At 43.4% G+C, this 21,642-nt stretch overlaps 1 protein-coding gene across 1 annotated transcript in view; it reads left to right on the forward strand.

Annotated features, from left to right (window-relative positions):
- The window catches only part of LOC117060956 (neuronal acetylcholine receptor subunit alpha-7-like), a 106,014-nt gene that overhangs the window by 29,693 nt on the left and 54,679 nt on the right, over positions 1–21,642 (forward strand). Inside the window, exon 2 of the mRNA XM_033173579.1 lies at positions 1,820–1,959. Coding sequence (XP_033029470.1) covers positions 1,820–1,959 — 140 coding nt within the window. The remainder of the gene's footprint in view (positions 1–1,819; positions 1,960–21,642) is intronic.

Here is a 21,642-nt window from a genome sequence, read left to right on the forward strand (position 1 = left end):
CCCAAAGTTGATGGACATTGCCATTCAAATGGTGTGCATCTGCTTACTTGCCCCCCCCCCCCAAGATTTTATTCAAGTTGGCACCCCTGTCTGTGACACAACCATCCCTGTTTAATTCCAGGTGCCTCAAGCAGAAGAGCTGCCTGCAAAGTGGAATGGAGCCACGCCAATGGATCTCTGTTGCTTACCAAAAGTGAGGGTGAGGGTTGAGGGGGCAGGGAGGTTGTCGTAGCGCAAGCACAACAGCAGAAGTGTCAGATTAGCTCCACCAATGCGTTTGCACTGCAACAACCTCCCTGAATACCTCTTGTGCACCTTGACATCCCTTTCTCATGTCTGGCCCATATTACAGCCTGTTGAATTTATACAATAATAGCTAGTGGGAGCCTCTGAAAATACAATCTGCACCTACCTGAGTTGTGTTAATTGGGTGGTATACAAATTGCACTGCATCTACACCTGTGTGGTGCATTATTGGAGAACTTGAGAGCTTGGATACGTGTGCACATTTGTGTCCGTATAACTTTTCAGTTGTTACTCTGTAATTGTCCTTTTGTCCTTTTTTTACTTCGGGTTTCTTTCTTGTTCCCGCAGCACATTTTCTTGGTTCCACATCTAGTTTTGCTCAGGGGCTATCGCAAGAGCAACAACACATAGCTTGATTAGAGAGGCTAACCATGTACAACACCAACAGCTGCCTTGGTGACTTGCCAGGAACCCAACCGCTCTGCTTGCATAGGAATCTGCATAATATTATATTAAGGAAAATTAAATCTGGATGCAAACAGACAGATGCAAAACACCCTTTGTTATGCTAAAAACCATAGGTGGGGTAAACAAGCTTTTCTCTTTACTGTGAGAACAAGTGACAGCTCCTTCAGTTCATAAAGAGAGGTGACACGAAATCTACGCAAACTGCAGCAATAGCGAAGAACATTCTCATGTTTCCCCATTCCCTGGAGAAAGTTTGCAATAACGTACAGCTTGATAAGACACGCTTCACTAAACATTTGGAATTGTTAAGCGGCGTTGAAGTCTAATAAAATGTAATGCTCACTTTACTTGTTCTCAAGTACAGAAAGGATGATGCGTGCGTTATTTCCTCAAATGAGTGCACAGTGTAGTTTCGTTTAATGAACTTTGCGCAAAACAGAGAGAGCTGAGCTCTGCCATCCACACAAATAAAGGGATTTTCAAAGAGTTGTATGGAGTCTTTTTCTGCTAAGCTGAAGTCACCTATGATCTAAGAATTAAAATTACATCTGTATTTCACCCTCATTCCAATAGTGTGATCTCTTAAGCATCACCAGAAAAAGAGGACTCCGACATGCATGGAAATTATGCTGGCATTGCCAGCTGATGTCAACAAGAAAAATATCCTATGAATCCTGTTTTAAACATACAAATTAATATAGGCAGTCCAGAAACGCATCTAAATGAAATTTTACGACTGTAAGCCACACATTCAGATGTAGAAAGGGCAGAGAGATCTTCAAACAACTGGGCGATAGATGTTTGCCCTTGCACTATCTTAGCTACCTTAAGGGCTTGCAGAACCCACATTTGTTGTCCACAATAAAGGGTTACAATGTCAGTGTGTGTGTGTGAACATCTGGAAATATCAAGGATTTCTCCAAGACAAAGTTGGTGTGAGCAGTGATTTCTGATTACTGGGTCCACTCCTGACACCAGTCATTCCTAAGTAACAGAACTGACCAGGGATTTGAACCTAGTTCTGCTTCTATACACACTGAAGACTGAAAACCACTGTGTCATAATTAAGATGACCTCTTATGGTGCTTTTTCCTTCTTCCCATAGTCTCCCAGCAAGGTGAAAACCAAAGACGGCTCTACAGAGAATTACTGAAGAACTATAACAGCTTAGAACGGCCGGTAGTGAATGACTCACAGCCCCTCGTCGTGGAGCTGCAACTGTCATTGCTGCAGATAATTGACGTGGTATGTTGGCTTCCTGTTCCTTAAGTAAAGCAAATTAAAAAACAGTCGTGTATTGTTGGTCCAGTTGAACAAGGATCTCTCTGCAGACCTGTTAAGATATATCAGTTATCCCAGAACATATTTCAGCCACCTTATTCTAAAACAAGATAGTTAAATAAAGGCAAATATATCACTTTACTCCAGTCTGTCCAAACTTGTTAACATTTGGAGTGGGATTTTTAAAAATGTTTTAAAAGTTTTGATAAGCCCAAATGGTAATGTTATTCTTTAATTCAGGGATAGTCAACATGGTTGCCCTCCAGATATTTTGGACTACAACTCCCAACACCATTGACTGTGGCCTATGCTGGCTGGGACTGATGGGAGTTGTAGTACTGCACTGACTACCCTTGTTCTGATCATTCCACATCCAGCCCTTCTTTTGGTCATGTGGCTTTGTAGCAGCTTAGCTTTTAAAGTAAGCCAAAATGAGAATGTGTGAGATGGTAACACGTTTTTATTTCTTTTGAAACTCAAATTCTGTTCCCCCCCACTCCGAAAGCACTCGGTGTTCTGTAGTCATAAAAATATGGCACAACTAAGAGAGAGAATGTTGCAGATTTATTTATTTCATAAAATTTATACACCACTTGATTGTAAAAACAAAACCCTTAAGGAAAGAATAAAGCAATAAGATTATTGGTGTAAGAACAACTATTTCAAACATCCCAAAGAATCTTCTACATCTGACTCTTTTTGGGTGCTCTCACTATAAAGCTTTTTTTTTTTTTTTTTTTTAAATTTTATTAAATTTTATTATACAGCAAAATCATACACATAACTCAACAGAATACATAACAATTTCAAAACACACACAGAAAGGAAACACACACACCTCTATATACAACCCGTACATAATTTAACAATATTAAAAGAATAATCCTAAAAAGAGGGTCAAAAGACAAACGAAAAAGGATAAAAAAAGAGTGGGATTAGGAGGGGATGGGAAAAAGGAAGGGGGGGAGGAAGAAAGAAAAAAAGGGGAAGAAGCAAAAGGGGAAAGGGAAAAAAGAAAAGAAAAGGAATAAAAAAAACTACATTAATTTTACAACTTACAACACTAATACAATATACAATATACAAATACATAAATTGGACTTCCGTTCGTGCTCTTTGTTTCTTTATCTTAACCTTTTTTTTTTCTCACACAGGTCTTGTTACATCCAGTCTAGTCTTCTATTTCTTTCTAATGATATGTTGATATTCAGTACCTACGCAGATTTCACCTTCCTATTGCCAGGAGATTTTGATGTTACTGTACTGGTTTAAATAATCAATAAAAACTTCCCATTCTTTTTGTGTTTTTTGTTTGAATTGACCTCTCATTCTTCCCGTCATTGCCGCTAACTGCATATATTCTGTCATTAAAGCTTGCCAATCACATATTGTGGGGATACTCTCTCCCTTCCAGTTTCTCGCTAAAAGAATTCTGGCCGCTGTGAGGGCATACATTGTTAATGATCTTTTTTCTGTCTTAATTTCTGGAGGTAGTATTCCCAGGAGAAAGGTTTCTGGCTTTTTCTTTATAGAGATTTTCAGAAGTTTTTTTAATTCATTATGAACCTTTCCCCAGTACTCCTTAACTTTCTCACATTCCCACCACATGTGGAAGTACGTTCCCAAACTACTTTTACATTTCCAACACAGGGGCGACTGATTTTTAAACATTTTTGATAATTTGACTGGGCTATAGTGCCACCTGTATATCATTTTCATGACATTTTCCCTTAAATTAATACAGGCTGTAAATCTGATGTCATCTTTCCACAGTTTCTCCCATTGCGTCATGAAAATATTGTGCCCAATATCTTGAGCCCACTTTATCATGGCACTTTTTACCAGTTCTTCTTTGGTTTCCCATTCTAGTACAAGATCGTACATTTTGGAAATGTATTTTCCTTTAGATTGAATTAACTGCGCCTCAAATTTAGATGTTTCATTGGCTATTCCCTCCTTTTTATCTGTCTTGAACCTTTCATTTAACTGGAAGTACTGTAACCATCCTGTCAGTTGATTACTTATCTCTTTGTACTCTTTTAATACAATATTTCCATTCTCCTCCTTTATTAATGTTCTATATCTTGCCCATTTGCCCTGCATATTCTTCCTCCTCACTGTGATTGTTTCTATTGGCGATGTCCATAATGGGATTTTTGGCTCCAGCATCCATCTATATTTTGTCCAGATTTTAAACAGGGACTTTCTTATAATGTGGTTCAAGAAACCTTTATGGGCGCTTACCTTCCCGTATAACAGGTAGGAGTGCCACCCAAAGCGGTTATCAAACCCCTCCAAATCTAATGTTTCGGGATTTTCCAGATCTATCCAATCTTTTAACCATGTTAGGGCAGCAGCTGTATGATATATCTCTAATTCTGGAAGGGCAAAGCCACCTCTCTCTTTTTTATCTATAAGGATCTGATGCTTTATCCTGGGTTTTCTCCCGCTCCAGATAAATTTTGATATGTCTTTCCTCCATTTTTTAAAGCAGTCCATCCCTCCTAATATAGGGATGGTCTGGAATAAATAACACATCTTAGGCAAAATATTCATTTTCACCACAGCTATCCTTCCTGTTAGCGAGAGGTACAACTTATTCCATGTTTCCATATTACTTTTTATTTCATTCCATGCCTTGGTGTAGTTGTCCTGGTACAGATTGATGCACTTTGCTGTGATCCACACACCCAGGTATTTAACTTTGTTTTTGATTTCCAGGCCAGTTATCAATTGTAATTTTTTAGCTTCTTCTATTTCCATATTTTTAATTAAAAGATTTGTTTTTTTCCCATTCAGCTTGAATCCAGCTAGGTTCCCAAAAGTATTAATCATTTCCAGTGCTGCTGGGATACTGTTTTGAGGTTCCTCAGTAGTGATTATTATATCATCCGCGAATGCCCGGATCTTATGGGATGTTGCTCCTATTTTGATTCCTCTAATTCTTTCATTATTCCTAATTGAATTTAGCAGAGTTTCCAATACCAAAATGAATAGTAATGGAGAGAGGGGACACCCCTGTCTCGTGCCCTTCTCAATTGCAATTCTTTCCGTAATATTTCCGTTGATTATTAAGTTTGCACTTTGTTTATTATAAATTGCTCCAATCCCTCTCTCAAACTCCTTTCCTAATTTCATTAATTGTATTTGTTTCTTCATAAACTCCCATGAAATGTTGTCGAACGCTTTTTCCGCGTCGATCAACATTAGGGCTGCTGGTTTATCATGATTAAATTCCAGGTATTCTAGGATATTGATAATATTTCTAGTATTGTTCTGGATGTACCTTCCCGGCAAGAAACCCGCTTGATTATGATGTATTATGTCCTTCAAAATCTCTTTTAGCCTATTTGCCAATATTGTTGTAAAAAGTTTGTAATCGCTGTTTAATAGCGATATTGGCCTATAGTTTGTCATCTGTTCAGGGTCCCCACCTTGTTTCGGTATTAATGTAATAAATCCTTCTGTCCATGAGCTCGGTACATCACCCTTTTCCATAACCTCATTGAATAGTTCTTTTAGTTGTTTACATATTGTATCCTCTATCTTTTTATAGAATTCAGCTGGTAATCCATCAGGGCCTGGTGTTTTCCCTGCTTTAGATTTCTTTATTGCGTCTTTAATATCCATTATTGTTATCGGAGCATTCAATATTTTTATTTTATCTTCTGTAATAATTGGTAGTTTGTGATTAATTAAATATTGTTCCATATCTTCTATATTCTGTTTTCCTTTTTTGTACAGATTTCCATAATATTTTACAAAATTTTGTATTATTAATTTCGGGTCATCAATATAATTTTCTTCAATTTTTAATCTTGTAATTAGGAGATCACTATAAAGCTTTTAACCATAAGAGAATTACACGCGGATGATTTTGCCTGTCAAAAATGATTTTGTCACTTTGCTTCTGATGCTTGTTAGCACGGAATCTCTAGGGCTGGGTGACACTAATTGTGCTTTAATTAACCCAGAGTTAAAGTGGGGAGACTGGTGATCCTGAATAGTGGTGGCAGCGGCAGGTGGGCGGCGTGTGACTTTGGGTATGGGGAGAATTAGTGATGGATGGTCACACATCAACCCCCCCCGCCCCCACATCCAATTTCAAATGATTAAAAAAACCCACCAAAATTAATTGAGCAGATATCCATTGGATGCCTGGAAATTAATCCAATTTTATTCCTGAATTAATTTTGAATCAGCAAAGCCTCTAGGTCCTGCAAGGCTCCCAGTGATGTAATTAGGACATAACCAGGGCCTAGAGGCCTCTCTGCAACCTACACACTTCCAGACGGGATCCTCTCCTCTTTGCCTCTATTCAACAATGCAAGGTGGGGGGAGGGTGACAAATAAGGTCCCCGCCTGGTTAGGAGGGGGCACTGCAAAGAGGCCTCTAAGTCCTGTTTACTCCCAACCATCTAACTAGGGTGGAATCTGGACACATATTAAAACAAAGATGTGAAATGAAAAATATATTGAATTTGCCATAAGCTCGCCATCGCCATCTAGTGTCACATTTGTATAATGTGCTTAAAACGCACTTAAAACGTTATATTTGCAGCAGTATAGCTGAGTCCCAGGACTATTCAGGAACCTAGAGATCTCTGAGATTCCAGCACATCTCCTGGCAGAGATTGGGCTGTAACTGCAGCCCTATAGAAGTATCTAAGGAGTGGTAGAACAGGTTATGAGGCCTCAACATGGTTCTGATGATGCTGTTGGGGCTGTTATGTATTCAGTGATCCGTGTTCGCCTGAGCTTGAATCTGGACTAGGATTCTGAGCCCCTGTGTTCTGATTCGATGCATGATATCAAATCACATGGCATCTTCAGGGTTTGGTCTACTGGCATTGGCTCTTAAGCACTGAGATTCACAGCTTGGGGGTTTAGACAGCCAATCACGTTGAGAGTGGGAGTGGCCTAGGCCTTTAGAAATACATATAAGCAGTTGCTTTGCCCCTGTTGTTCTGTTCTCTCCATAAAGTCTCGCTGTAACCACTACGTCTCGCCTCGTAGAAACCCACGTATAGCATGCAGAGTCAACAGGTCCTTTCAGCTCCTGTTTCAGTGTTTGCAGCTTTCACGTGGACTCCAAAGGAGTCGCCACAGATCTGGTGGGCAGATCAATACCTGGCTTGGAACTGCCCCCATCACTGGAGGGAATGCCTCTAAACATTTGAACAACAGATGAGTCACATGGAGGTATAACAAGAATTAACACAGTGAAGGTTTTTGGTGCTAACATTTAAGGTGCCATACAACTTAGGGCTAGCTTATCTGAGATACCACCTTATATACCCACGAGGTCATTGTGTTCTACGTGAGAGTTTCTAGTTGAAGTCCCTAAAATATCATAAGCTCACGACACTTGGTGCAGGGCTTTCAGTGTGGCTGCCCTTGCTCTGTAGATACCACCGGTGTCTAGAAACAGTTGGAGACATTCTTGTTTCACCATGCTTTCCCAGCTGGGTGAAAAGGTCTCCCGTGTCTTAGGTTTTGGTGCAGTATAGAAGAAAGCACTTATCTTAAGGTGTTTGCTTCTTGTGCTGTTAGTAGTTGTCATGTAAACCACCTTGAGGCCCATGTGGAAGACCATTTATCAATTGAAAAATTAATAAACGTGAAGCTCAGAGAGTGCCTGGGTAGTCATAATGCCTTCCCCCTCCCCTTTTAAAACACTTCATTGTTTTTCTCGCATATAAACAATGCTTTCCTTGTTTGCTGCTGCAATGGTCAGCCAGCAGTACAGTGGTACCTTGGTTTATGAACTTAATCTCTTCCTGAAGTCCATTCTTAAACCAAAGCGTTCTTAAACTAAGGCGTGCTTTCCCATAGCAGCAGGGGACTCAATTTACAAATGGAACACACTCAACAGGAAGCGGAACATGTTCTTATTCCAAAGCAAAGTTCACAAACCAAAACACCTACTTCCAGGTTTGCGGCGTTCTTAATCCAAGTTGTTCATAAACTAAGCTGTTCTTAAACCAAGGTACCACTGTATGGGAATTCCAGTTTCCCAGGAAAAGCCAGGCAGTTTTCCACATCCATTCTTGGCTTACAATGAAATCCAGCAATATGGACTGCTTAGCTAGTGACGGCCCCATGCCACCCCTTACCATCTTTTTGAGGATGTGCTTCACCGCGTCCCGAAGGATCAGAACTGGTAGCGGCGCGTACACCAGAATTACCGGATCCCCCAAATCAGACCTAGACACTCACATTGACTGCTAGCGTGTCCTTTCCAGAAGAAGCTGATCGAATTACTTGACTTCTGCTGAGTCCTGTCTCTTAACCAGTCTGCTATCTAATTGTAATTGAGGACCAGAGGGGCTTTCATTAGGTGTTTCCCAGAATGTTAACACATGGCTTTGTCACTTCGGAATGCTAACTATGACTCTGAAATGCGCAGATGTCTCTGATGTTCCACAAGTAATTTGTTGATTAATTATGAAGCTTTTAAACCATTTTACGCAGAAGTATCTTGTATGTTGAAAGAAATGATGAGCCATGTGTTCCTATAAATGATTCATCAGATGCAGTTCTTAGAGGGTTTTTTTTTTTTTGTAAAGCTATAATTACAGCTTGCGTGCACTGCCTTCCAAACTTGCCAGGCAAATGCGTGGACTGCTTACCTGCCATGCCAGAAGTCTGTGCAAAGTAATTGCATCAGCAAAATCTGCAGTGGGGCTGATTTATCAAACGAGAGCTCTCCTTCCCTTGGAACATCACCACAGCTGTGAAAAGAACAACAGTTGGGGGGGGGGGAGATAGACTAAAGGGAAGATAGGGAAGATAGACTAAAGGATTCCGCCCAAGGCCTATAACTGCCACTCGAGACTGCAAAATCGCGGTCTCGCCGCTAAGACTACCTACACCTAGAAAAAACCCTTAGCAGTCTGACAACCATTCCAGGAGGCCATGTTGTCCAACAAGCATTCATTTCCTGTGGTGGTAAGTTGCACTCCGTCAGGCCTAAAAAGTTCCCTTCTGTAGGTTTTAATGTCCAGGTGCTTCACGACTCGGCCCCCAAGACGGCCCTCAGCCTGGATGGTTTGAGGGCACCCCACCATTGCAAACGTGGAATAAGTTCTGTGTCAGGGGCGAGTTAGAAGGATCAGGCTTCCCAGAGGGAGGGGGAGATGTGAGGGAGGAAGAAGGTGAAGGCGGACCCAAGGAGGTTAAGTTCCAGCTCAGAATCGGGTGGAGAAGAGGAGGGGTGAACGGGGTGGGGCCAGCGCATTCACCATTTTCTGGGTTGCTGGCCGGGGAAACGCAGGGCTTAACAAGTATCTGAAGTAAGTGACTTAGATGAATGATCGTTAAGTGATAATGACTGCTTGTAAATTCTGCTAATATAAAGCCATAAAACGCCACGAGGCTCCGGTGTGGTGGTGTGGAGAAGCCAGCCAGCCCTGACATTCTGACCAAAGGATGGTAATGTCAGGGTGCATGGCATGGAGTTGCTCCAAGTCTGCGATCACTCTTTTTACCAGCACGATGCCCTTGCGCAGATCGTTTTCGCCCAGGTGAAACACAACCGCATCTGGCGGGGCATGAGACACAAATTCCTGACGCAGTCTGGGAAGTAGGGCATCCCAACACACTCCGTGGTGGCCAAACCAAGTGATGTGGATCTTTGGTTGAAGGCCCAGATGTTCACTGGATGGACTCATGGTTGCCTGGACAGCTGCCCGATGCTGTGGCCTGTTTGTTTTTTCCTTATATGAGTGAATGGCAGCTATTTATTTGTACGGGAGAAAGAAAACATGGGTCTCACCATTGGCGGGAGGGATAAACTTGCCCTTGGTGATGCTGCTATCAGTCCCAAGAGGGAAGTTTCCTTTAGCATCCATTGGGAGTTTTGTCTTCGGGTGGCTGACAGCAGCTGTGTCTGTGTGATTTTTATTGGGACTGTGGTGGGGAAGAAAAGAAGTTCCTTTCCCTCTCCCTTCATGTCATAGCCACAATGAAAATCCTCTCTCCGCTGGCTGTTATCAATGAAAATGAAACAGTCTCCTTGAGGCAATCAGCTTAGAGTCAATGCCTAAATGGCTAGGATCTGGTCTAAAATTTGAAGGAACCTATTTCAAATTCCATGCAATCTCCTTTCTGTCACGGGAAGAGAGGGCAAGAGAGACAATTCAAATCTCTGTTATTTCTCGCTTTTTTTGTATGACTGATATATTTCTCAGAAGTGGCTCACTCTCTCCATACAATATATATATATATTTGAAACCCAAGCTTTTTTGGATTAACCTGTGTGCTGCTGGTATCAGCACATTTTTGTTTGGTCTGTGTGGGAATTATTATTACTATTATTTTTATTTACTCAGAAGTCTCCCAGAGATAACAGACGAAAGCCTTTGAAAATGTCTTTGAAAAATAGTGTATGTCAGAGATAAGGCATACAATGCTACTGAATAGTATTCAATTGCTATACTTAAGACCACGAAAATACTGTCAAACCTCAGCTATAGCTGATGGAGCTACAATTTCCAGGGGAGCCCTCATTTTATGCAGCAGCATTTATTAGCCTTTCCTGACTCCTGCTTAAATTTCTGATACAATCTAAGTTGCTTCAATAAAAGGCTCTTTGATACTGCTGAGACATTACTCTTCTACAATCAACTTGAAATGGAATTGAAAAGGTGGTTCCAACTTCTTAATATACAGTAGTGCTATATTATCTGTCAGTTCCCATCTCTATGACCACCACCCATCTGTGTTTAATCAAAATTAAGTTCTGTTGGTGCTCCACAATTTTAATTCCTCCTTGTGGCTTCCAGTTCTAATTGCTTCCTGTTCAGCACGATGTGGTAGCAGTATAAACGATAGTTGCTCCTTAATTAGTTGGTTCCTGTTCCCTGCTTGGCAGGGGGCTTCAATTACAGTTTTCTCCCCACGCTACCCATTTCCTCTGTTTAAATTGTGAAATACATGAGGCAGTAACTAACTAGTTCTGGGGCAATTGCTGACGCCACACTGCACTGAACAGGAAGCAATTAGAGGCAGAAGCTGAATGGAGGAATTGGCTGATTAAGACCCCAGAAAGCTTTAACAGTACTTTGCCAATCCTCGCTGGGCAGTGTGGCATTGCAACATTAATCAGATTTCGGAAAACAAGGAAACAACGCAGAAAACCATGGAATGCAATAGGCTCCGAGGCTAGTCCTGATGTTGTTTGAGATCCCACCTAACAAGCAAGTGAACAAAATATGGTTTGTTTGTTTAAAACAGCTAGTGTGGAAGCAGATGTACCAAGATACTTTTTCTTCAGGCATACAATCTGTTATTGAAAATTACAGATTTCTGCCTTGCCATGAAACAGGCTGCAAGTTACCATGACAGACAGATTGTGCAATTCCAAAATCTGTAACAGGAGGAGTGGTATTAGTGAGTTAGCAATAGTTGGAAGGTGAGAATATATTTGGAAGTACCATATTTTTCCGAGTATAAGACTAGGTTTTCCCACTAAAAAATAATGTGAAAAATTAGGGGGGGGGCATCTTATACATGGATATCTCCCCCCCCCCCATTTTCTTAAATCTGAGTCTGTTCCTGAAATTTAAAACAAACCTCAGAACTCTATCTTTGGCACAAATCTATCATGTTTATCCCCAAGTGGGATTATTGGAGATGTCTAGGAGCGTTGACCTCTACTTCCATTGATGAGAGTTAAATCTAGGGGATAATTATGACTAAAGGTTTGAAAGGGGCATTTCCTTCCAAGCAAAATTAACTCTCTGGTTTGGTTATTTTGTGCTTTGAGTAAAGCCGTGTTTAAATCTCTGCAATGGCTTATCGTTGAAGGGCGGGGCCGGCTAAACACATCCTTACAATGCAATGTGGCTTTCTTTTGATGCACAGTTAATAGCTTCATTAAAACTCTTCCAGGGGAAGATATTTCTTTCTGAGGTTTCCAATAATTACTGCATTCAGTGGTACTTAAGATGGTACATTGTGGGCAACGAGGTCAAGAAGCTTCATTACTCTCCTGGCCTTCCTATTCTCACACAGTTCAAAGTATTAACTCTCGTTCAGAAGCAGCTTTGGAGTGACTGAAATGCCCGAAATACTGCCAAAAAGGAAAGAAGATTTTGTCACATTTCACAGTCTTCTTTTGTGCTGACATGAGAGTTTGGCATTTTCCATGGGACAACTTGGGGAAAATGGATGCTCCTAAATGAACACGAGACACTTTCTTCCATGTTAAAAGTCTCTCTTTATCTTAGCCAGGGATGGGGAACTTGTGTGGTCTTCCAGATGTGCTTGAACTCCAACTATCATCTGCTCCTGCCAGGTTTTTCATCCATGATCTAGTGGGGGGTGAGGATAGACTTAAGTTATATCAAATAAAGCTTTAATATCTGCAACTGTAAACTGGAACATTATGATTCCTGCTGCCCAATTTTAATTCCCTCTTAAAGGCTACAGTGCAAGTACTGAACTTTCTGACAGCCAAACAGATATACATTACACCAGTGTTGTAGCCTAGAGAGAAGTAAGAAGGACTTCTATGATAGTGAGTGGGCAGGTTGGTGAAGGAGGAAAGAACAGCTTTCAGCAGGCTAATACAATTTTTTTATTTTTTATTTTATTTTTTGCAGATTAGTAACTCACTTAAAGGGACACGGGTGGCGCTGTGGTCTAAACCACAGAGCCTAGGGCTTGCCAAGCAGAAGGTTGGCGGTTTGAATCCTCGTGATGAATCCCATTGCTCAGTCCCAGCTCCTGCCCACCTAGCAGTTCAAAAGCACATCAACGTGCAAGTAGATAAATAGGTACCGCTCCAGCGGGAAGGTAAATGGTGTTTCCGTGCGCTGCTCTGGTTTTCCAGAAGCAGCTTAGTCATGCTGGCCACATGACCTGGAAGCTGTATGCCGGCTCCCTCAGCCTATAGAGCGAGATGAGCGCCGCAACCCCAGCATCGTCCGTGACTGGACCTAATGATCAGGGGTCCCTTTACCTTTTAACTCACTTAAAAGAGTGTTGTATTTGAATTTTGATTTGTAAAATAGATTGGCTTTATTTTTTTCCAAGGTTTAAACCACCCTTTAGCCCAGAAACAGATCTCCAAGGCTGCTCGTGACAATTTCAAAATATCCCCACCCCAACTTAAAATAGATTTGTAAATAGCCACTTATCTCTGGTAAATAAGAAAGCTTCTTCCTGGCAATAAGGTATCCCCAAGCTGGGGAAGACTTAGGTAAACTTAAAGAGAACTTAGTGTCACAACTGAACATGTGTAGGCTATCACTTTTTTATGTGGGCTAGTAAATTGTAAGCATTTATTTGCAAGGCTGAGTTAAAAGCAGAACTAACAACGATAATAGCAGTGATAATACAAGTTAATTAATGACCATTGAAATCACTAGAAAAGAAAAGGTACCCAGCCAACAAAAGAAATAATCTAGCAGCGAGCATTAAATTAGCTACACTGGTGAATTTAATTTAAACAAGTGTTCCATCTTGGCACAGCTGCAGACATTCTGATCTCTGTAATTTTGCCAGATTTTGTAATCCTGGTTCATTGGCTGCATAATCTGGCCGAAGGCCCTGTGAGAAGGGAATTTGGACAATTTCCCCTTTTAGTGTCTTTTGCAGACCAGGAAATCCAATATCTAGCACAAGCAAATGTCCTTGCAAATCTTTATTTTGAAACGCCAGGGGATCTAAAATTGAACTGCAGACAAATGTCTCGCTTCAGCATCCAACCTTTCATCTGGTTCTTGAGGGAGACCTGTAGCTCAGGGGTAGAGCATCTGCACTGCATGCAGAAGGACCCAAATTCAATCTCTGGCATCTCCGGGCAGGACTGGGGAAGGTTCCCTGTCTGAAATTTTGTGGAGTCTCTGACATTCGGTATAGGCAAAATTGGAGCTACCAGTATATGGACCACAGTTCTGACTTGGTATAAGGCAGTTTCTTGCGTCCCTATGTAAAATCCAACCAGCAAGGCAAGTAGACTATTTGGCTGACAGTATTTTTCATGTGGTTCTGTTGAAAGGGTTGCACAGTCTGCTGGAGGGCAGTGATCCTGGTGAAATTTGCAAACTTATCCACTCTGGACGCAAGTGATGCAAAATAAGTTGTATGCTTATGTAACTGGTGTGTGTGTGTGTGTGTGTCTGTGTCTGTGTCTGTGTCTTTTTCCTTCCCTTTATCTGGAGATGCAAATCTGAGCAGGGTCAGTTACCGGTATATTTGAAATCACTTCCACATTGGAACTTGCATGTAGCCACAGTTCAGCAACAGCTTTCATCTGCTGCATGTAGCCGTGGCAAAATAGCAACAGCATTCACGGAGGGTGATTGGGAGTTGTAGTCCAGCAATTTTGGAGGGGCGCCAGGTTTGCTATCCCTCTTCCAGGAAATAAGAATTTCGGAGTTGAGGCAGAGCCTCTCATAATGCTTCTCTATGTGCCTATAGTAGCCTTGACTTGGCACACAGGCAGTCTGCTTTGGAAAATGTCCCTCCTCATTTTGTCAGGAGAGGGGAAGTCTCTTAGGCAAGCTGGGCCAAGATTGCATAGGGATTTTTAGTGCATCCTCCAGAGCCTCAGAAGCCAATGGGGAACCAGTGCAGAAACAACCTGATGTCAGCTTCTTCAGAAGGTGGGCTACAGCATCATGGAGAGCCAGGATGGGGAAAAGGTTGAAGCTTCTGGTTTATTATTCACTGTTGGTACACAATGGCACACAGATTGTCAGGAAAGGAAATGAAACTCCTAGAGGCAAGACTGAGAGTCCATAATGTAAAGGTGTTGTCTTTTGCTGTATCTCTTAATAGTTGTCTCTCTGGAATGAGCAATGGCACAAATCTCAATAATTTTGAGAAAATGTATTATTCTTGTTCTGTGGATTGTTGTATGCAAAGCTATGGCCCTTCCAGATGTGTCTGGACTACAGCTCCCATCACATCTGCCCATTGGCCTTGCTGGCTGTGGCTGATGGGAGTTGGAGTCCAACTATAATTCCCCCACTCCTGAGCTAGTGGAAGAACTCTCACAGTGCCCCAGGGGTTATGTTACTTGGTTACCGTATGAGAAGGAGTGAATAAATTCCAGAGGCCCATAAGATCTTGAGAATGAGCCTGTGTGAAGTCTTCCATAAATGGAGGCATGAGCAGAGAGACTCCTCTGGATTTGGGTTCCCTGTTTCCATGGGATGCTCTTCCACTAAGAGCTCATCCAGACTTCCTTTTACTTCTGAATTGGAGCAAACAGCAATCTGTAAAAGACCTGAATTACTGTTTGTTCCAATTCTGTATTAAAGAGTGGGTTTTCCTGGGGAAAGTGGCAAGGCAAAAAAACCTGTGCCAGTTATGAACTATGCAGAAATGGCAAAGCTGAAAGCAATATTAAAAGATCAAAATGATGATTTTTTAAAAAGAGAAGAATTTTTAGACTATTTGGAAAAGCACTACAAATAAATGAAATTGCAGGCAGGATTTGAGATAGGAGCAGCAGAATGACAAGGATAAATAATAGTATTTTGGTAATAGGAATTTTGGTAATAGACGATAATTATATTGAAAATTATATTGGAAAAAGCGCAGATCCTATGCCTAGAATTGTGGCACAAATGGAAGTCTGGATGAGCCCTAAATTGGAATTAGCATTTTAATGGGCAGAAAAGGCTTCCTCCTAGTTCAAGGGTAGCCCATGTCCCGGCTGAAGGCTGTCTGTATGCTTGGCAATTCGTTGGGCAAGATAGGATTGCATTCTTAGCTGGACGCGGGTGGTGCTGTGGTCTAAACCACTAAGCCTCTTGGGCTTGCCGATCGGAAGGTCGGCAGTTCAAATCCCCGCAATGGAATGAGCTCCTGTTGCTCTGTCCCAGCTCCTCCCAACCTAGCAGTTCAAAAGCATACAGGTGTGAGTAGATAAGTAGGTACTGCTATGGCAGGAAGGTAAACGGTGCTTCCATGCACTCTGGTTTCTGTCACAATGTCCCATTGCGCCAGAAGCGGTATAGTCCTGCTGACCACATGACCTGGAAAGCTGTCTGTGGACAAACGCCGGCTCCCTCCGCCTGAAGCGAGATGAGCGCTGCAACCCCATAGTCTCCTTTGACTGGACTTAACCGTCCAGGGGTCTTTTACCTTTTTTTAACCTTTGTATAGAGTAATAAACCAAGATTTCAAAAATCAACAACCCAGCCTAAATATCTTGTAATATACAGTGGTCAGTACATTATTCCCAACATTAACATCTGGATTCATGGGATAAAACCATAATCCTTCTAGTACATCCTGTACAAATCTTTCCCAACCAGTTAACTCCCATTGTGTAAGCTTGGCCGCCAAGATTGAAACATACAGAAAACACGAAAGCAGAAAGCTACAATAATGAAAGGATTATCCATCCAGTAAGTATTTTTTCATTTATAAAGTATTAATGGAAAATGACTATAAAAAGATAAAGGGAGCTGTTTTGGTGTATATATGCAGAAGGGGGGAAAGAACGCCCCCTCTGCATTTGTAATTACATATCTGAGCCTCTCGCAATACAGCTACGCTAGGTTGCATTATAGTAAGAGTGGGAGTCTGCAGTGTTGTTGCATTTAAAACCTGCCTACTTTCACTTTTTATCATGAGTGGGTTCTCACATACAGGACTCGAGAATCACTTGAAAGTCAGGGGCGTTAGCACCAAGGCAGCAATTCCCAATTGGCGTTCTTGTGTTGCACGTCCTAGTGTGTTGCAAGTGAATGGATGTGTTCTGTTAAAATGTAGGGATGAAACGTTCCTGTGAGCTCAAAGCAGGGGACTGCCTGCTACACCCAGTGCTCTGGACTTGCAGGTAATTCTGCCCACTGCCTTTCTCTGGTGTGGTTGAAGACACTGCTGATACAGCCATGCAGCGGAACTGTCCTTCCATAGAAGAGGCTGCCCATTGCGTCTCTGCACGAATCACAACCAATCAAGAGATATGCCCCAAACTGAGATTCAGGAGACACATTGGTGGTGAATTAACTGCCTACCTAACTTTGGCGGTGTTTCTTAGCCCATTGCTCTGCAAACTTATTCTCTCTTCCCACCCTAATATTGCCTATTGTCATTGTCTGTGACTCTCCAGGGCCTCAGGAACAAGTAATTCCCAGCCTGGTTACCTGACACTATTTGAAGAGGAAATGAGATTCCTTCATTTCAGGGGGTTGGACTAGATGACTCTTGGGGTACCTTTCAGCTCTACTATTCTATGATAACAGAGACCCAAACTGGGACCTTCTGCATGCATAGCATATGTTTTGCCACAGAGCTATGAACCCTACACACCTATGGATGAAGATGTGTGTAGCTACATTCAGACCAGGCCATTTTGATCCCCCATGGAGTTTTACCAGGGGCACCTCAAAGGTGCAGCTGCTTCCGTCCCATAAATTGTGCCCCACCGCCATTCTCCACAAGCAAAACATCTTGTGCCGCTTGTCATTGCAGTTTTGAAGGAAGCTTCTTTAGACCAAGCTAGATCATCGTCGGTCCATCTAGCTCAGGATTGTCTACATCAGAGTTTCCCAAACTTGGGTCCCCAGCTGTTTTTGGACTACAACTCCCATAATCCCTAGCTAGCAGGACCCAGTGGCCAGGAATGATGGGAGTTGTAGTCCAAAAACAGCTGGAAGCCTAAGTTTGGGAAACCCTGGTCTACCTTATCCATCTTTAGCTCCCCAAAGTCTTTCCCAGCCTCTACCTCTGTCAGCCTCTGTCAAGAGATGACAGGGATTGGATCCCGGATTTCTGTATTTCTTGCATTTTTTTATTTAACTCATGACAGGACTTTTCTCAACAACTCACAAAGCAATAACAAGCAAGCATTAAAATACAAAATAGAACAGTAAAAAGCTATTAAAAATTCAATTTAAAAAACTGTAACAGAATTGGAACACAATTTAAAGCTCATTTTAAATCTGAGAGGCCCAGGCTACAAAATGTACATTACTTATAACCCCTCGTGACAAACAGCTTCTAGGGAAGATTATTATTATTATTATTATTAAAAAACACATTTATATCCTGTCTTCCAATTAATGAATTTTCAGTTCACATATGTCATTTCTGGCTGCAGTTTTTGCTTTCTGATGGCACTTTCTAATCTATATTATTACGGTCGATGACCAGCATTAAGAAATGGGGATCAGAAGCACAAAGAACGTATTAGATGACACTTTCTATTCTAAGCTTTATGGTGCCAGATGAACCATAGCAGAGGTGGCCAACATGGTCGCCTCCAGATGTTGGACTACAACTCCCATCAGCCCTAGTTAGCATGGTCAATAATCAGGGATGATGGGAGTTGTGGTCCAATAACATCTGGACGGCACCACATTAGTTACCCCTTAAGTATAGTTCTGACACAACATGTATTTATCCTGAATTGCAAAGTTCAAAGCCTGGAAGGAACTTACCGTATATAGGCATTTAATCAACCCATAATACCCAAACCCTTCCATGACAGATGTTTGTCTCGCCTGTTTTCTGAAAAATCTCTGGTGGGTGGAATTTCACAACTTCCTCCGGCAATTTTCTCAGTTTCTTGACTTACACCTATCTTCAGAATAGCCTTCCTTCAATTCAGCCTCTTTCAGCTTTAAGTCCTTTAACCCCTTGTCCTTGACCACGCAAAGCAATTGCTCACTGCCCCCACTTTTCTGTATTTGAAAACTGCTAATCCAATTACTTTGAGGTTTGCTTGTTCCCTCCCCCCCAAAAAACCAGCCCCCTTCTTCTCATCTTGATGCTTGCATGTGGCGCAGCAATAACAATGAATAATGAATAGGGTAGAAATAACAGCTGGTGCCTCATTCCCTTTATTGCAGCACCTGCAAATTTTGGTGTGAAATGTACCACTGAATACTTAAGATGACAAGTTGCACCAGGGAAACCCATATCCAAGTTACTGATGGACGGTGGGCAGAATATTCAGCTGACTATGGTAGAATCTTTAGTCACCAAGCTGGTAGGCAGGCTGGCAACTCACGCTTCTGGCTGGGCATGCGAGCAAATCATTCTCGAGAGAGGTTCTCCGAGAGGTTTGTTCATTTTGAGGCTGCATCTCTGATGTGTGCTTCTGACCAAATCTCGTTGCTCAGGCGCAGGATCACCACCTCCAGTGGCGGAGTAAGGCTCCGCGGTACCCGGGGCGGCAAAGGAAACGCCCCGGGGGCGGGGCGTCGTGACATCACATTGTGACGTCATGACGCTCCGCCCCCAGGGCGTTTCCGGGGGTGCCGGCGCCGCTTCTGCAGCCCTCTTTTAAGCCGAAGAGCTCGCTTTTAAGCTCTCCGGCTCAAAAGGAGGCTGTGGAAGCGGCGATCCGATGACAGAGTGCGCCCAGGGTGACGGAGGGAGCGGCAGCGCGTGGGAATGGTGGGAGGGGCTGCCTCTTGTCCCCCCCACGTGCCGCCGTTCGCTCCGTTGCCCCAGGAGCAGCAGCACCGCACACACCGTGCGCTGCTGCTCCCGGGGGGACGGAGCCAGCGGCAGCGCGTGGGGCTGACAAGCGCCGGCCCCTCCTGCCACTCCCCACGCTGCCGGTCACCCCGGGAGCAGCAGCGCTGCACGGACGGGGTGCTCCCTCGGCCGTGCGCTGTTGCTCCTGGGGTGACGGAGGGAGCGGCAGCGCTTGGGAATGGCGGGAGGGGCTGCCGCTTGTCACCCCCATGCGCCGCCGCTCGCTCCGGTCGCCCCGGGAGCAACAGCGCACGGCCGAGGGAGCACCCCATCCGTGCAGCGCTGCTGCTCCCGGGGTGACCGGCGTTGCCTGGGGAGTGGCGCCACTTGTCGCCCCCACCCGCCGCTTCTCGCCCCCACCCGCCGCTTGTGGCCCCTGTCGCCCGGGGGCGTACCGCCCCCACCGCACCCCCCTAGCGACGCCCCTGACCACCTCCATCTGATTTCTCACCTTGGTGACTAATCTATAGATGAGTTGCAACTGAATGATGTGCTAGCAGCTTCCGTTGCAAAGCACTGGATCTGAGGGGATTGTGTTGATTTATTTTAAGAATTGATGCTTTTGAATTATGGTGCTGGAGGAGACTCTTGAGAGTCCCATGGACTGCAAAAAGATCAAACTTATCCATCCTTAAAGTAATCAGCCCTGAGTGCTCACTGGAAGGACAGATCCTCAAGTTGAGGCTCCAGTACTTTGGCCACCTCGTGAGAAGAGAAGACTCCCTAGAAAAGACCCTGATGTTGGGAAAGATGGAGGGCACAAGGAGAAGGGGACGACAGAGGATGAGATGGTTGGACAGTGTTCTCAAAGCAACTAGCATGAGTTTGGCCAAACGGTGGGAGGCAGTGAAAGATAGGCATCCCTGGTGTGCTCTGGTCCATGGGGTCACGAAGAGTCGGACACAACTGAACAACTGAACAACAACAACAACAACAACAGCGGCATGCAGTGAAATTTTTCGTTGTGGAACAGTGAAGGCCAGAGGTCCCAGCTTGCAAGGGCAGTGGAGGGGTGTGTGATGGCAATGTCCTGATGTTGCGGGTGTGAGCATCACACTTCCCTCTCTAAACAAGACAGAATCTTCCTGGGCTTGCTGGAGCCCTCCTGCCTCCTTCCCAAAGCCAAACAGGCTTTGGAAAGGTGACAGAAGGGCTCTTGGGCCCTGTCAGAGCATCACAACTCTGTCCCTATGCCAGGCAAAAGTTTTCCTGGCTTTGGGAAAGAGGTGTCAGGCTTTAATATTTTAATACTCTAATTTACTGGGGAAATTTAGGGGACTAGCCTAGTCAACTGACCACATGCCACTGATTTCTATCCTGCCTTCCAATTCATGGCTTTCGGTGCCTGTATGCAAGTCGCTACAGGGAACCAGGCAAGGGGCCTTCTCGGTAGTGGCACCTGCCCTGTGGAATGCCCTCCCACCAGATGTCAAGGAAATAAACAACTATCTGACTTTTAGAAGACATCTGAAGGCAGCCCTGTTTAGGGAAGTTTTTAATGTATGATGTTTTATTGTGTTTTTAATATTCTGTTGGGAGCCACCCAGAGTGGTTGGGGAAACCCAGCCAGGTGGGCAGGGTATAAATAATAAATGATGGTGATGATGATTATGATGATGCCAAATGGGGAACAAGTGTGAGTGAACCAACCCTTAGCTGTGATTCCTGTGCTGCAGCGGGTTGGACTGCATGACCTCGGAGGTCCCTTCCAGCTCTACAATTCTATGATTCTGTGTTGAGGGCAGCCTTTGCCAACTTGCTACTCTCTTTAGCCATCTCACCCCTTGCCTTTCCCTGCAAGACTAATTGCAGCCTTTAAGAGTCGTCAACAGGTTTTCCACACCTATCAGCTGATCTCCCATTCCCACCTTCTGAGTAATACCCCTCCCCACTCCCTCACTATATTTAAGGATCTGGTGACTTCTGTTTCAGTGTATCTGAAGAAGTGTGCATGCACACGAAAGCTCATACCAAGAACAAACTCAGTTGGTCTCTAAGGTGCTACTGGAAAGAATTTTTTTATTTTGTTTCGACTATGGCAGACCAACACGGCTACCTACCTGTAATTGCTACTCTCTTGATATTCTGGATTACAGTTCCCATCAGTCCCAGCCAGCGCAACCATAGTCCAAAACATTTGGAGGGCACGAGTTTGGCCAAGACTGGTGCATGAGGTGTCTCCCTCTCTAGAGT

Source organism: Lacerta agilis, chromosome 16 (assembly GCF_009819535.1).
Source record: "Lacerta agilis isolate rLacAgi1 chromosome 16, rLacAgi1.pri, whole genome shotgun sequence".
NCBI lineage: Eukaryota > Metazoa > Chordata > Lepidosauria > Squamata > Lacertidae > Lacerta > Lacerta agilis.